The sequence below is a fragment of the Babylonia areolata genome, chromosome 1, assembly GCF_041734735.1.
Source record: "Babylonia areolata isolate BAREFJ2019XMU chromosome 1, ASM4173473v1, whole genome shotgun sequence".
NCBI classification, from domain to species: domain Eukaryota; kingdom Metazoa; phylum Mollusca; class Gastropoda; order Neogastropoda; family Buccinidae; genus Babylonia; species Babylonia areolata.
The window spans coordinates 6810631-6826858 of NC_134876.1; the positions used below are offsets into that span (position 1 = coordinate 6810631).

The window sequence follows — 16228 nt, forward strand, 5'->3', positions numbered from 1 at the left end:
GATAATTCATTAGAATACGCATCACAACGTGCTTGGTTAATAATTCATATGTTGACCAGATCAAAAGCAAACCAAAAATAACAACAACAACGACGACAACAAAACAATCAAAGCCAAAACATGCCATTCAGAATGCAAAACAGCAAAAGCGAAAACACTAATTTTCATCCATTGACAATAGTTTCCCTCCTGCAAAGCACACTATATTAACCCATTCTCTCACTTTCATACACACCCTATCAACACAACCTACGACTGCATATTTACACAACAGCGAGCAAGAAGCGAAGGGTCAGGGGGTTAGAAAGTGTGTGTGTTGGGGGTGAGGGGAGGGGGGGAGGGGTGGGGGGCTAGCAGGGGGGGGGGGCGTGGTAGTGGTGGTGGTGGTGAGGTGGGTTGTTTGTTATTAACTGGATGGCCACGGCTTGACACTTGCACATGGCGTGCACAATGTGTTGGTAATGTTGCTGCTTTAAATTGAAAGCCGGATGTGTGACTGCCACACGTGTGAGAGAGACAGCCCTATCGAGTCAAATTTACAATGACTAAGTGCATCGTCAACAAAAAAACAAAAACGAAAGGTCCTTGTTTGTGTGTGTGTGTGTGTGTGTGTGTGTGTGTGTGTGTGTGTGTGTGTGTGTGTGTGCGCGTGTATGTGTGTGTTGTGTGTTTGTTCGTGCGTGTATGTAGTGTGTGTGTATATGTGTATGTGCGTGCAGATAATGTGTGTATTCGTGTGTATGTGCGTGTGTGTTTTAACCCTTAAACACACTTCACACATACACACACTCACACACGCACGCGCGCTCACGCACACACATACACACACCCACCCACTCACACACACACGCGCGCGCGCGCATGCACAAGCATGCACGCACACTCACATACACACAACTATCCTTTCCTTCGCAAAAAAAAACCCAACCTTAAAAAAGACCACTTTTCCGTACGATCGTCAAACTAAAATCGATGTACCAAATCATTACCGTCTTGGGCAGACATCTAATTAGAAAAAGAAAAAAAACAAAAACCGAAAAAAACCCAAACTGAGAAAAATATAGTCTGCCTGTCAGTCAGAACAAGCACAACTGCCTACAGAATACTCGTAAAGTCACCCGCAAACTGCAAAATCTGAAACGGGGGTGAGCCTGCATAATTATTGCTTCTGCTGATTTGCTCCAGCCCGTGCATACGTTGCAATAAGTATTGTAATGAATTTGTATGTATATTTTGGCCGACAGACCAGCATCAGCTTACACATGTGACCGCTGCGACAGAGACTGTCTCTCTCGCATCGGTCTCTACAGCCACAGGCGACACTGGTTGGTCCAAGTAGACAGCCCAATTAGACATTAGGTCGGATATACTCTATCCATGGTCAGCCATGACCGAAGGAGGCCTACTACTACTACTACTATTTTGGATATGTGCACAGCATCTTTTGAAGTAGTATGTTTTCTGAACATGTGTGTTTTTGCTTTATTGCCTGTGTTGATTTACATATTTTTTTTATGTCACTTAGCCTTACATATGTATATTTTTAGCCAGTGTCATGTGAGACTATGTTGACTTTGTACATATTTATTTTAACGTCAGTTAACTCACTCAGCACGGCCAGTCCTCTCTTCTCCTCTACACAGACCCCTCGGATGTCCAGTGGGTGTCTGAATGACCCAACCTTTAGCTTCCGTCGTCAGAATTGTGGTATTCTTTGTCAACATTCACCTCTTCAGTATAAGAGCCTTCCACTTGCAATATTTTAATGATGGTAATTGGGGTTAAACGCTGTTAACGTCGTCTCTTTCGCCGTTCGTATGGAGAGAGTTAATCTTACATTTGTATATTTCATTGTAAAGTGTGGTGAGCTCCATCTGAGATGGGGGTACTGTGCTATACAAGTCTACTTTTTTAATGAAATTATTATCATTATCATTATTTTGAATGGTGCAGCGGCTGAGCTAACAAGGAACGTTTGTTGTAAACAACATAGGTAATAAGATACATGCAACTACACAGATAATAATTATACTACTGCAATAGGCCCATAAATTGCACCATAATTATCATACAAGAGCTGTCCCCAAAAGGGATTTAACCCCTTCAGAACGGTGGGGAAAACAGTAGAAAGTGGTGTTTCAAGACATATAAAACAATATCCAAAAAACTATCAGCCTAAAACTGACTAAAAATGTTCTGGAGATTTTCCACTCTAGATAAACTGTGTGAAATGTTCAGCCTTCCAGAGTTATTTCCCTTCTTCTGATGAAGTCATCAGTGACGTCACCATGTACGTCTAGAACTACAATCAGTATAACCAAGACGACAAAAAAAAACCCAAAAAACAACACAAAAAAACAAAAAACAAAACAAAAACAACCCCTATCATCAGCAAAATTGCACAACCTGTGAAGCTGATAATGGACTGACTGCTCATCAACCAAGCTAGCCACGAACTGCCGGCTCCCATAGCAACTGGCTCGCACACTCATCCTCTCACAGGGTAGATTTTGAAAGACTCGTACATATGTGGGGGGATAAAAAAAAAAAAAAAGAAGAAAGATTATATACAGCCTCCTGTTCGTTAATCTTCGTCGCTCAATGGAAGCCAGACTTGACCAGACCTCCTGCAGGTTATCTTTGCATTCCTCGTGTTACTCAACTCACAGACAAAGGCAGACCTCCAAGCCATGTGAAGTGACCTGACTGAATTTGAAAGCGAAGGGATACAAGATCCAACTGGGTTGTTGGGTTGCTGGGTTGCCAGACAAAGAGAGAGAGAGAGAGAGAGAGAGGGTGAAGGTAGGAGAGTAGGATAAAGGTGGGGGAGGAAGGAAGAGACATAGGGAGAGGGAAGGAGGGAGGGGGCGGGCAGGAGAGGAATAAGGAGAGTGGGTGGTGGGAGAGACAGACAGACGGACAGAGAGAGAGAAAGAGTGAGAGAAAGAGGGAGGGAGAGAGAGAGAAAGAGGGAGGGAGGGAGGGAGATGTTTACGCATACCCAGATTCCAACACTCCACTGTTGGACGCCCCGTTCTTTCTCTGTCTCTGGACCTTGCAATTGGAATGAACTTCCTCCTTCGCTTCGTCAGGTCTCCGCGCTCAGCTCTTTCAAGTCTGACCTTAACTCACTCAGTACGGCCAGTCCTCTCTTCTCCTCTACACAGACCCCTCGGATGTCCAGTGGGTGTCTGAATGACCCAACCTTTAGCTTCCGTCGTCAGAATTGTGGTATCTTTGTCAACATTCACCTCTTCAGTATAAGAGCCTTCTGCTTGCAATATTTTGATGATGGTAACTGGGGTGAAACGCTGTTAACGTCGTCTCTTTCGCCGTTCGTATGGAGAGAGTTAAAAACCCACCTCTTCCGAAGATAGCCTCCCTTCCCTGCCTCTTCCTTGTCTTCAGTTTTAGAGTCATGCATGCGTGTGAATGACTAGTGTGAACACGCTTAGATTTGTCTCTGCACAAGATTCAGCGCTATATAAATACTATTATTATTACTATTATTAGATGGGGAGGGAGCAAAGAGAGAGAGAGGGGGGGCGGGGTGTGGGGGGGTGGGGGGTGGGGGGTGGGGGGCAGGGGAGACAGATAGGGAGAGGGGGGGGGAGGCAGGGAGATGAGTGGAGTAGAACAGGAATAGGAAAGGGAGGGGTGGTGGAAAGACAGACAGAGAAAGAGAGAGAGGAAGAGACAGTGAGCGAGCGAAAGAGAGATACACAAAAGAGAAAGTTGGAAAGAGAGAGAGGGACAGACAGACAGACACACAGACAGACAGGCAGAGATACATCGACACAGAGAAAGAGGAAGAGGCAGGGTCACACACATACAGACACAGACACAGACAGTGACAGATAAACGGAGAGACAGGGACAGACAGACAGACAGAGACATACAGAGAGAGAACTTTTTCAATTCAAGGATTAAGATTCTAGACATCGCCTGTTCTTCCAATCTGTCCTTGCTGATCTACTTCAATTACAAACAGCAGACAGATAAATGAAGGGAAAAAGTATTCACAGCAAAAGGGCATACATAACGAAGAAAACACACACACACACACACACACACACACACACACGCACACACACACACACACACACACACACACACACACACACACACACACACACACACACACGTGCGCGCGCTAAGATTAACAGATGGATCGGAAAGAAAGACAGAGAGGGGGAGAGAGAGAGAGGGGGACAGTGGGAGAGAGAGAGAGAGAGAGAGAGAGAGAGAGAGAGAGAGAGAGACGTATAGAAGCAACAGAAACATCCGGGTATTTAAAAGATACATATTGTTACTGCCTGTGAAATCTGCTCATGACAAGTGTAACATACTACAATGAAAACAGAACGAAAAAAAGAAAAGAACACACACACACACACACACACACACACACACACACACACATACACACACACACACACACACACACACACACACACACACATACAGAGAGAGAGAGAGAGAGAGAGAGAAATCGAGACAGCGACAACACAGCAACAACGATGAAGAGGGACATATATCGACCAGTTGCTTTTCACGGAGAGACGAAAACATCACTGCGTTGCGACTCAGAGACAGACAGAGAGCAGGTTTTGTGTTGGGGACACACACGCTTGTATCAGCTATCTCAACATGTGTGTGTGTGTGTGTGTGTGTGTGTGTGTGTGTGTGGACCTCTCTCTCTCTCTCTCTCTCTCTCTCTCTCTCTCTCTCTCCTCTCTCTCTCTCTCTCTCTCTCTCTCTCTCTGTGCAGTCGATTAGTTGGCGTGTACCATGTCCTGGTTGCCACAGAAGACACATGCCGAAGTCATTGCCTCTCAAGGTCTAACCGGCGCGTTTGGTTTACACTGCATAGGTCAGGCATCTGTTTAACTCACTCAGTACGGCCAGTCCTCTCTTCTCCTCTACACAGACCCCTCGGATGTCCAGTGGGTGTCTCAATGACCCAACCTTTAGCTTCCGTCGTCAGAATTGTGGTATTCTTTGTCAACATTCACCTCTTCAGTGTAAGAGCCTTCCGCTGGTAATATTTTGATGGTGATTATTGGGGTGAAACGCTATTATTGTCGTCTCTTTCGCCGTTCGTATGGAGAGAGTTAAAAAGAAAAACAGAATTCACTTATTAATTTATTTCAACACAGATGTGGTGTTTTGTTTATGGATCAGCTCGTTGGCTTCAACACATCCTGGAAACTGAAGCAGAAGTGCAGGAAACAAGTCTTCTTCTTCTTCTTCATCTGCGTTCGTGGGCTGCAGCTCCCACGTTCACTCGTATGCACACGAGTGGGCTTTTACGTGTATGACCGTTTTTATCCCGCCATGTAGGCAGCCATACTCCGTTTTCGGGGGTGTGCATGCTGGGTATGTTCTTGTTTCCATAACCCACCGAACGCTGACATGGATTACAGGATCTTTAACGTGCGTATTTGATCTTCTGCTTGCATATACACACGAAGGGGGTCCAGGCACTAGCAGGTCTGCACATATGTTGACCTGGGAGATCGTAAAAATCTCCACCCTTTACCCACCAGGCGCCATCACCGTGATTCGAAGCCGGGACCCTCAGATTGACAGTCCAACGCTTTAACCACTCGGCTATTGCGCCCGTCAGGAAACAAGTCATTTCGTGTGGTCAAGGTAAGCAGTGTTGCGAACCACGGCGCCGTTGTCAACACACGGGAAACGGGTGTCGGACAGAGAAAGCTGTGTTTGTGTGGTTATTGAGCGTCGGAGTTCCTCGTCTGCACAGTAATGATAACGACATCAACAATAACAAGAGTAGTAGTAGTAGTAGCAGCAGCAGCAGCAGTAATAGTAATATTAGTAATAATAATAAAAAAAATATTATTCAATTAATAATAGTAGTTCGTGGTAGTAGTAGTAGTAGTAGTAGTAGTAGTAGTAGTAGTAGTAACACCAGGAGCTTTCTGAGTAAAATAGGGAAAAGGTAAGATCACGACATTTATCTGTTTTGTGGTTTCATCTCTCTCTCTCTCTCTCTCTCTCTCTGATGCTACAACCGCAAATGATCGCTCGGTGATGACAAATAACAGGAATTAATGCTGTGGATCACGCCATACACTGAATTCACACGAAGTTTAAGACCCCCTGATAATGTGATAAAAAAAAGAAGAAGAAGATCGAGATGACTGAAATAATGCAGTCTGCCTATGATCTACCATACAGTGGCTTCTCATTGAATAATCAAACGGCTGGATCAGGCACACGTGCGCTCTCTTCAGCTCGAAAATACATTTGAAAAATCGATGTTTCAGCCAAACACTGACATTCATTTCAGTGGTTTATAAGCGACAGCTGTTGCTTGTTGGCTGTTGATTTGCATCGCAAAAAAAAAAAAAAAGAATTGCGCGTGCTAGAAAACACCTCTGATGATGAACTGTTCGCATTACACTGGCTGCATACACTGCTTTCACAATGAAAAAAAAAAAAATCAATTCACCAAGCCACGAATAATACAAAACAACAACTGTCGAGGTTCCCAACTGGTCATAAACTTTTGTGAAGCCAGTTTTTGTCTGTCTCGTTTTCGGAAACAGCTGGTTGAGAAAAACTCGGATGTGTGTCGTGGTCTCCGTCTGTCGCCCCTGAGTCAATCGATTCGCAGTCGTCACAGTGTGTGTCTCGTAAGTCAATCGATTTGCAGTGTGTTGGTGTTCACGTGTCTTTCAGCCTGCCGTGGTCAATAATTGTGTGCGATGGTACTGGCTACAGCATGGCTTTACCACCTGTGTGTACAAGTACAGTGAGCGTTTGCTTTTCTTTTTTTTTTCTTTTTTTCTTTTTTTTTTTTTTTTCATTGTGAGAGTTCATTTTTGTTCCGTGTACTCCAACGCTATGATGGGTAGACGTGTGTGTGTGTGTGTGTGTGTGTGTGTGTGTGTGTGTGTGTGTGTGTTTACGTTCCAGATGTGATAAACTATTGCAATTAAAGAAAGAAGCGAACGAACAATATAAAAAAAATATAAAAAAAATAGCAGTCTCCAAGCACGTCAACAAGCTTACATTTTACTTTGAACGTGTTCACTGAGCAATGAATTTTTCGTTTGTGCTATTTTTAAATGTACGTTCAGCTCAAGATAAGAAAGAACGCTGGACACTTAAACGGTCTCCCGACATAATCCTTGAACACACTCACACTGGCGAGACCGCTCACGTACACAACTCAGTTGTCTTTGTGTTTCTCTCTCTTCTTCTTCCTCTTTCTGTGTCTCTTTCACACACACACACACACACGCACACACACACACACACACACACACACACACACACACACACACACACACACATACACACACACACACACACACACACATACACACACACACACACACACATATACACACACACACACACACACACACACACATGTATATATATATGTGTGTGTGTGTTTGTGTGTGTATATATATATATCAACACACGCATAAACACACATACACACACTTCCACACGCACGTGCTCGCGCAAATAGAAAGATAGATAGATAGATAGAGAGAGAGAGAGAGAGAGAGAGAGAGAGAGAGAGAGAGAGAGAGAGAGAGAGAGAGAGATGATTATGATGATGATGATGGGCAATATCCACATTTCTTCCCCTGTGTTATTTCCATTCAGTTCCGTTCCGAAGACAGAAAAAAAGAAGAATTTGTTTAAATAGCATTGTAATATTTGTTCTGCATTTCTTCCCCTGTCACGAGATGGACAGAAGGCCAGTCAAAGGGTGGAGGGGGGAGAAATGAAGAGTGTTTATTACAATGTTTTGTATTTGTATTTGTATTTCTTTTTATCACAACAGATTTCTCTGTGTGAAATTCGGGCTGCTCTCCTCAGGGAGAGCGCGTCGCTACACTACAGCGCCACCTTTTTTTTTTTTTTTTAATAATTTTTTCCTGCATGCAGTTTTATTTGTTTTTCCTATCGAAGTGAACTTTTCTACAGAATTTTGCCAGGAACAACCCTTTTGTTGCCGTGGGTTCTTTTACGTCCGCTAGGTGCATGCTGCAGACGGGACCTCGGTTTATCGTCTCATCCGAATGACTAGCGTCCAGACCACCACTCAAGGTCTAGTGGAGGGGGAGAAAATATCGGCGGCTGAGCCGTGATTCGAACCAGCGCGCTCAGATTCTCTCGCTTCCTAGGCGGACGCGTTACCTCTAGGCCATCACTCCACACAATGTTAATAACCAATTTACAACATTTTCCGTCTTATAAACGGAAACGTACAATGGAAGAAATGTGGGTATGATGATGATGATGATGATGATGATATTCGTGGTGACGGTGATGGCTGAATTCTCTGCATTATATTCATTGTTGTCGTAAGGGTTAAGGAATAACCGGATGCCTAATTATAATTGTTTTCTCGATCGGTCGATAGTCCAGACTATCGACTGATTTCAACTGATTGATAAACCACTTGTGATTATTCAGCTTATTGAATGGCTATTGAAACATGAATGAATGAATAGATAGATAGATTCATTGCACTGTGAACCTTTTCAACAGACTTGACTGTCTTATCGGTTAATTGACTGGTTAACTGGATGACTGAGTAACTGACTGACTGACTGACTGACTGACCCACTAACCAACTGACCGACCTATTCACTTGCTGATCAAATCAACCTACTGAGCCCCATTTCCTTTGCAGATCAAGACTTAACTAACCCATCACTGCCACCACCACCAGCCCAACACCGCTGAACCAAGCAAAGCTAAACCAGCTTCAGCGTCAACCCCGAGGCACCCAAAGTCTCCCTCCCTCTGCACACCCCGACAAACAAGGGCTGCTCCTTGCCAGACGTACGTCCCATCCGGACAGATATCCAGGAGTAACCCCACACCCCTTGCCCGAACAAGGCAACCTTCACCGACTCAAACCAAGATCTAACCTTAACTAGGAGGCGTTAAACTCCACTTCAAGACCCCTGAAGCACAAGCACAGTTCAAACGACAGAGGGATCTCGGACTTTCCCACCCGGACAGACATCCAGGACTCATCCCCCACCCCCTATCCCTTCCCCACGAATAACGCAATCGCCAGGACCCAAGTCTCCACGGACAACTTGCCTTTAAAAACAAACTCCACTTTGATCGATTGATGACGAACCAAAACCCCAAGCCTTCAACAACTTGATCTTAATTAATCAGGGCGTTTCTTGCCAACAAGTCATCAGTCAAATTAATCCCTTAGTTTAAGACCCCCTTAAACACAGACCTCCACCGCCCACCGTCCACCCACCACCCAGTCCCCGAAACCAAAACCAGAACCATGAGCTTCAGCACCTCACTGTGCGAGGAGAACCGCTCTGCCCTCCACCTGACCTGCAGCCGCGTGCTGATGGTGGCTGTGTTCCTGGGGGCTGTGGGCCTGGCCTCCCAGCACTGGCTGGCTGCTCCGCGGGGGCCGCCGCCGTCTTCTCCTGGGGCCGTGGCCGTGGCCGTGGCGGTGCAGGAGGAGGAGGAGGAGGAAGAAGTTGGGGGTGTCGACGGTGGCGTTCCCAGCAGGCTGGACGGGGGTGTCCCCTCGTGGAGTGTGAAGCACCTGGGTCTGTGGTCCGTCTGTAACAACGTGTCCCGCTGCGCCTCGCTGCCCTCTCCGGAGTTTCCAGGTTTCGTTTTGTGTGTGTGTGTTGTGGTGGGTGGGTGGTGGTGGGTGGTGGTGTAACGGATGGATGGATGGGTGGGTGGGTTGGTGGGTTGGTGGATTGGTGGGAAGAGGGGTTGGTGGGTGAGTGGAAGGATGGGTGAGTTTGTCGGTGAGTAGATGGGTGGGTGGATGAGTGGGATGGAGTGTTAGGTGAGTTGGGCGTATTGAGTTGATTAGTCATGGATGTTGTGGTGAACGGGGCCCAAGTGGTAGGGCGTGGAAAGTGTTGAAGGGTGGAAGTGGTGGTGTTGGTAGATCGGTTGATGGGTTTGACAGGTTGACCAATGGGTTTGGAAAGGGTTTGTTTGTTTGTTCGATTGGTTGGTTGGTTGTTTGGATGATATATGCTGCAAGGTTTAAGAGAAGGAGAGGGCTTTGGATGTGATTAGTGAATTAGATTATTAGCGGTTGACCCAGTGAGCTTAATTAAGTGACTTGGTGAAAAAAGATCGCGATGACTGCATTGTTAAATGGGATGATAAACCGGGTAGTAGGTTTTCGATGGTTCCGGGTGGTATGAAAAGCAGGCTGCTGGGTAAACTGGGCACTCGGGTGGGGTGGTTCCAGATGCTTACGGGCCCGTGCGCGGGCTGGCGGTGACGTCCCTTTTCCTGCACGCGCTGTCCGTGCTGGTAGGACTGACCTGCTCCTGTGAAGACCCGGACACTCTGATGGGCCACTTCTGCCTGGCACGCCTGGAGGAAATCCTGGCCGTCGTGGCTGGTATGTTTGTTTTGTGTCGTGGGGAGGATGGGAGGGTGGATGCACCCCCGTGGGCGGGTGTGTTGGTGGGTGAGTGGATGAGGTCTTAGCTGCCATGGCTGGATGAAAAAGAAAAAAAGTGAATGAGCGATCTGGGGGAGATCCTGGCCGTGGTTTCTGGTGTTGCGTTGCGCCTTGTACTGGTGGGCAGGTGTGCATGGCTGGATGGACGGATGGGTGAATGGATGGGTTGGGTGAGTGAGTGGATGGATGGGTTGATGGATGGGTGGGTGGGTGGATGGATGAGATGGGTAAATGGATGGAAGGGTGAGCGGTTGGATGAATGCATGGGTGGATGGATGGATGGGTGGGTTGATGGAAGGATGGATGGATGGGCGGGTTGATGGATGGGGGATGGGTGGGTTGATGGATGGGTGGGTGGGTTGATGGATGGGTGGTTGATGGATGGATGGGTGGTTGATGGTTGTTGATGGATGGTGGATGGGGTGGGGTTGATGATGGTGGATATGATGGGTGGGCTGATGGATGGGTGGGTGGGTTGATGGATGGGTGGGTTGATGGATGGATGGATGGGTGGGTGGGTTGATGGATGGGTGGATGGGTGGGGTGATTGATGGGTGGGTTGATGGATGGGTGGGCTGATGGGTGGGTGGATGGGTAGGCTGATGGATGGATGGGTTGATGGATGGATGGATGGATGGGTGGGTTGATGGATGGATGGATGGGTGGGCTGATGAATGGGTGGGTTGATGGATGGATGGATGGATGGGTGGGTTGATGGATGGGTAGGTTGATGGATGGATGGGTGGGCTGATGGATGGGTGGGTTGATGGATGGATGGATGGATGGGTGGGTTGATGGATGGATGGGTGGGTTGATGGATGGATGGGTGGGTTGATGGATGGATGGGTTGATGGATGGATGGATGGGTGGGTTGATGGATGGGTGGATGGGTAGGCTGATGGATGGATGGGTTGATGGATGGATGGACGGGTGGGTTGATGGATGGGTGGATGGGTGGGCTGATGGATGGATGGGTGGGTTGATGGATGGGTGGATGGGTGGGCTGATGAATGGGTGGATGGGTGGGTTGATGGATGGGTGGATGGATGGGTGGATGGATGGGTGGGTTGATGGATGGGTGGATGGGTGGGTTGATGGATGGGTGGATGGGTGGGCTGATGGATGGGTGGACGGGTGGGCTGATGGATGGGTGGGTTGATGGATGGGTGGATGGATGGGTGGGTTGATGGATGGGTGGATGGTTGGGTTGATGGATGGGTGGATGGATGGGTGGGTTGATGGATGGGTGGATGGGTGGGCTGATGGATGGGTGGATGGGTGGGCTGATGGATGGATGGGTGGGTGGGTTGATGGATGGATGGATGGATGGGTGGGTTGATGGATGGGTGGGTTGATGGATGGATGGATGGATGGGTGAGCTGATGGATGGATGGATGGGTGGGCTGATGGATGGATGGATGGATGGATGGGTGGGTTGATGGATAGATGGGTGGGTGGGTTGATGGATGGGTGGGTTGATGGATGGGTGGATGGATGGATGGATGGATGGGTGGGTTGATGGATGGGTGGGTTGATGGCTGGATGGGTGGATTGATGGATGGATGGATGGGTTGGTGGATTGATGGATGAATGGATGGATGGGTTGATGGATTGGTGGGTTGATGGCTGGATGGGTGGGTTGATGGCTGGATGGCTGGATGGGTGGGTTGATGGATGGATGGGTGGGTGGGTTGATGGATGGATGGATGGATGGGTTGATGGATGGATGGATGGGTGGGTTGATGGATGGATGGATGGATAGGTGGATTGATGGATGAATGGCTGGGTGGGTTGATGGATGGGTGGTTTGATGGCTGGATGGCTGGATGGGTGGGTTGATGGATGGATGGATGGGTGGGTTGATGGATGGATGGATGGGTGGGTTGATGGATGGGTGGATGGATGGGTTGATGGATGGATGGATGGATTGGTGGGTTGATGGATGGATGGATGTGTGGGTTGATGGATGGGTGGATGGGAGGGATGGGTGAGTGAATGGGTTGATGGAGGCGTCGCTGCGTTCGGACAAATCCATATACGCTACGCCACATCTGCCAAGCAGATGCCTGACCAGCAGCGTAACCCAATGCGCTTAGTCAGGCCTTGAGAGAAAAAAAAGGAAAGAAGATAATAAGAAAAAAAAAGATAAATGAAAAAAATAATAAAAAAGATAATAATAATTTTAAAAAAAGAAGAAGATAAATACATTAAAAATGAACTACTACTACTAATAATAATATTTATAAGGCGCAAAAACTTGATGAAGTCAACTATAAGCGTACATAAATAAAATAAATAGAAAATAGAAAATAAATAAATAAATAAATAAATACATAAATAAAATAAGATAAAATAAAATAAAAAAATAAAAAAAAGACAACAATGATGATAAATAAGCAAATAAATGTAAAACATGCAGACACACATTCACACATACACACACATATACATAACAGATATGCACCAAACATGCAGTTTCACAGATATGAAAGCACAATCAAATACACATAAAGGTACATGAGCCCCATCACACACACACACACACACACACACACAATTACCCTGCACCCCTGTCTCTCTGTCACTGTCTCTGTCTCTATCTCTCTGTCTCTGTCTGTCTATGTCTATATCTCTGTGTGCTCTCTGTCTGTCTGTCTGTCTGTCTCTGTCTCTTTCTGTGCTCGCCCCCCTCCCCCCCTCTCTCTCTCTCTCTCTCTCTCTGTTTCTGTCTGTCTGTCTCTGAATCTGTTGACTTCCCCACCCCCTAATCTGTTTCCCCCCTTTCTGCCAGCCCTGGTGATGGGAGGCACCCTGACCATCTTCGCCCAGACCACCCAGCGCCACCCCCTGTACCGCTCCTTCCACTTCAGCTGGTCCTTCTGGCTGCTTGTCTCCTACATGGGCCTCGTCTTCCTCGCCGGCCTCGTCATCGTCTTCTCGCGCAGCCGCCACGCGTGCCGGAAGTTGCGCACCCGTTTCCGCTTCCGCCGTCATCAGCAGACAGAGGAGAGAACAACACGCTGCCTTCCAGATCTTTTCAAACACTCCCCGGAATCGCTGGGAGCAGATCCAGAGGCCGACAGTGATGGTCAGCCCTTGAAGAAGAAGGAGGAGGAGGAGGAGGGGGAGAAGAAGAAGAAGACCGGGTTGGACGTTTTCGTGGAGTCTGTGAAAGAAGAGATGGGTCTAGTGGCGAGGCGGCTGGAAGGGTGGAGGACTGGGAAAACGTCTTCGGTCGTGGGGCGGAATCTTCAAGGATCTCAGCTGGTGTACAGCTCGCTGGAGGGTCTCCCACGTGCGCTGGAAACACAGACACAGTTGTGAGGAGAGAGAGAGACAGACAGACAGACAGACAGAGAGGGGTGCAAGGAGGCAGAGACGGGGAAAAGAACGGTGTCGTCCCGATTGTCCTATTCCTGATTCGCCCGTGGACAAATTGGTAATACTGATTCCCCTATTGCCGCACCAGTTCGCCTATGTTCTCGTTTGCTCTCTGTGTCTGTGTGTGTGTGCTTGAGAAAGAGAGAGAAACTGAAAAATGTTTTAATGCCATTGACATTACAGTCCTATTGGCATGGGACACCTCAAAATAATCGTTTGACAACGTAAAAACAAACAAAAAACAACATGAATACATGAATCAAAGTCGCAGCAACAACCCTGCAAAGAAAATCACAAGGTCTGTTGAAAGACAATTAAAAAAACAACAACAACACTTGTGTCGAAAACGGTTTTACCACGTTCAACAAACTCGCGGTGTGCTCAACCGAAAAGAAAAGTATGAAAGAAGAAAAGTAAACCTATGCATATTCAGTTAATTTGCACTTTCTCCGTGCATATTAGAAAACGATACAAGTGTCGGCTTCTTTGAGTCTACCATCCAACCTAAACGCTATGACAGTTAAAACTTTAGTGTGATTATTTCTTAACTTTCGAGACTGCAATTCTTTTGTTGTGTATGCCTCTACACGTTAGAGCAATTCTTGCTACGAAAGTGCCAAGCAAGGGCGATAAATTTAGCAAGTGACCGAATTATCTTTACATTATCTGACAAAAGGAGATGGATGATGTCCCTTTCAACTGAAACACTTTCTTTAAAAACTTCACATATTTTACGGATATCACTGTAGGCATTACACACAAAAAGAAAATGAATTTCGTCTTCTGTCAGCGCCACACACATAGGTCATGGGGGTCGAATGGATGTGTCAATGGAGTACCATCTTTTACAGGCATTCAGCCCCAATACCCTTAGCCTGAACCGAGCAAGACTAAGTCTGTGCCATTTATTGTTTAGAACTGAAAGATATTTTTCCGTCTCAAACATGTTCTTGAATGAAAGAAACCAGCTAAATTTGTTCCGAATCTTCTAAATGATAATGTCAGTCTGTTTGTATGAAGAAATAAGTCTATCTTTAAATGAGAGAGAGAGAGAGAGAGAGAGAGAGAGAGAGAGAGAGAATGTGAAACGGAAGGGGCGCGACTCTGTTGCTGACCCGAGGTTCAAATTTTGCTCTGTCAGTTTTTGTCTCAACACGCAGGCGCGCGCGCGCGTGCGCACACACAAAACGATGCATGCACACGCACGGGCACACACGCAACACACACACACACAGTTGTTACACTCTGAATGTAATAGTATCTTACCCACATGTTTTTCTTTTTACATGATAATTGTTGTGTACATGGTGATAAGTGAAGGGTGTGTCAGTTTTTTTGTTTGTTAGTTTGTTTTTTGTTGTTGTTTTTTTTTGCTGACGGGTATTTCATTTTAAGTGAGCCTAAAGAAAATTTTCTGTTTTTGGTTGAAGCAGATAATAAAGTATTTTGAACTGAACTGAACTGAACGGAAAACTGGACAAAGAGACAAAACTCAAGAGGCCATTTTGGGTGTGGGGGCACGCTTAGAGAGTACTGGGCGAAACGCTAATCATTTCTTTTTGTTATGCAGATCGGACCTGCTCCGAGACGAATTGTGGTTAGGTGGGAAATCTGTGATCTGTGTCGACAATTGCTTCATGCAGGCCCGGAGGCGGTCGATATATATTTTTTTAATTTTATTTTTGGAGAGGTGTGTGTGTGTGTGTGTGTGTGTGTGTGTGTGTGGTCTTGTTTCGCTCATTTAGTGCAGCTGCTTTCGGTGAGCCTTTGCCTTTATCAACAATTAAAAAAAAAAGTATACAAAAAAAGCAACCCTGTCCATTGTACAAATATACATTTTTTTTTACAATGTAAAATATGCTGCCATACTTTTTAAGAGCTATATGTGTTGTGTTATAGAATGTCACATTTTCTGAAAGCTTATGAATTGTGTTCGTTCAAATGTGCGCATTTTTTCCAGTGTGAACAAATACACTCCTTCTCATTAAAACAAAACATAAACAAAACACACACACACACACACACACACACACACACACACACACACACACACACACACACGCACACGCACACGCACACACACACACACACAATTTAAAAAAAGAAACAAATAAACAATAACGTGTGTAAATATTGGGAGTCCATTTAATCACTCTGTCTCGATCATCCATGTACGCACGCGCGACAGTATGTGTGCATGCATGCTTGCGCGTGTGTGGGTTGCCCACTCGAGGATTTTTTTTAAATATTTTTTTTATTTTTTGTATGCCTATTTTGATATATAACATTGTGCATAATGTATAACTAACTTTGTGTTCATGATAGTTCTTCTGGCAAACAAATTTGACGAAATCGTGAAAGTCAAAGGCATATCAC

The 16228-nt window shown here is 46.2% G+C and overlaps 1 protein-coding gene across 6 annotated transcripts in view; it reads left to right on the forward strand.

The window, feature by feature from the left end:
* Window positions 1-15898, forward strand: part of LOC143300726 (uncharacterized) — a 24802-nt gene extending 8904 nt beyond the window's left edge. For 2 of the 6 annotated variants that reach the window (XM_076614652.1, XM_076614729.1), the window contains exons 2-4: window positions 8687-9647; window positions 10253-10408; window positions 13263-15898. In XM_076614652.1, the coding sequence (XP_076470767.1) occupies window positions 9308-9647; window positions 10253-10408; window positions 13263-13795 (1029 nt within the window). In that variant the 5' untranslated portion in view covers window positions 8687-9307 and the 3' untranslated portion in view covers window positions 13796-15898. Of the gene's footprint in view, window positions 1-5550; window positions 5656-6568; window positions 6782-8686; window positions 9648-10252; window positions 10409-13262 lie in introns of those variants that run through there. The other 4 variants (XM_076615017.1, XM_076614935.1, XM_076614861.1 and 1 more) reach the window with 4 other exon arrangements.
* The last annotated feature ends 330 nt before the right edge of the window (window positions 15899-16228 follow it).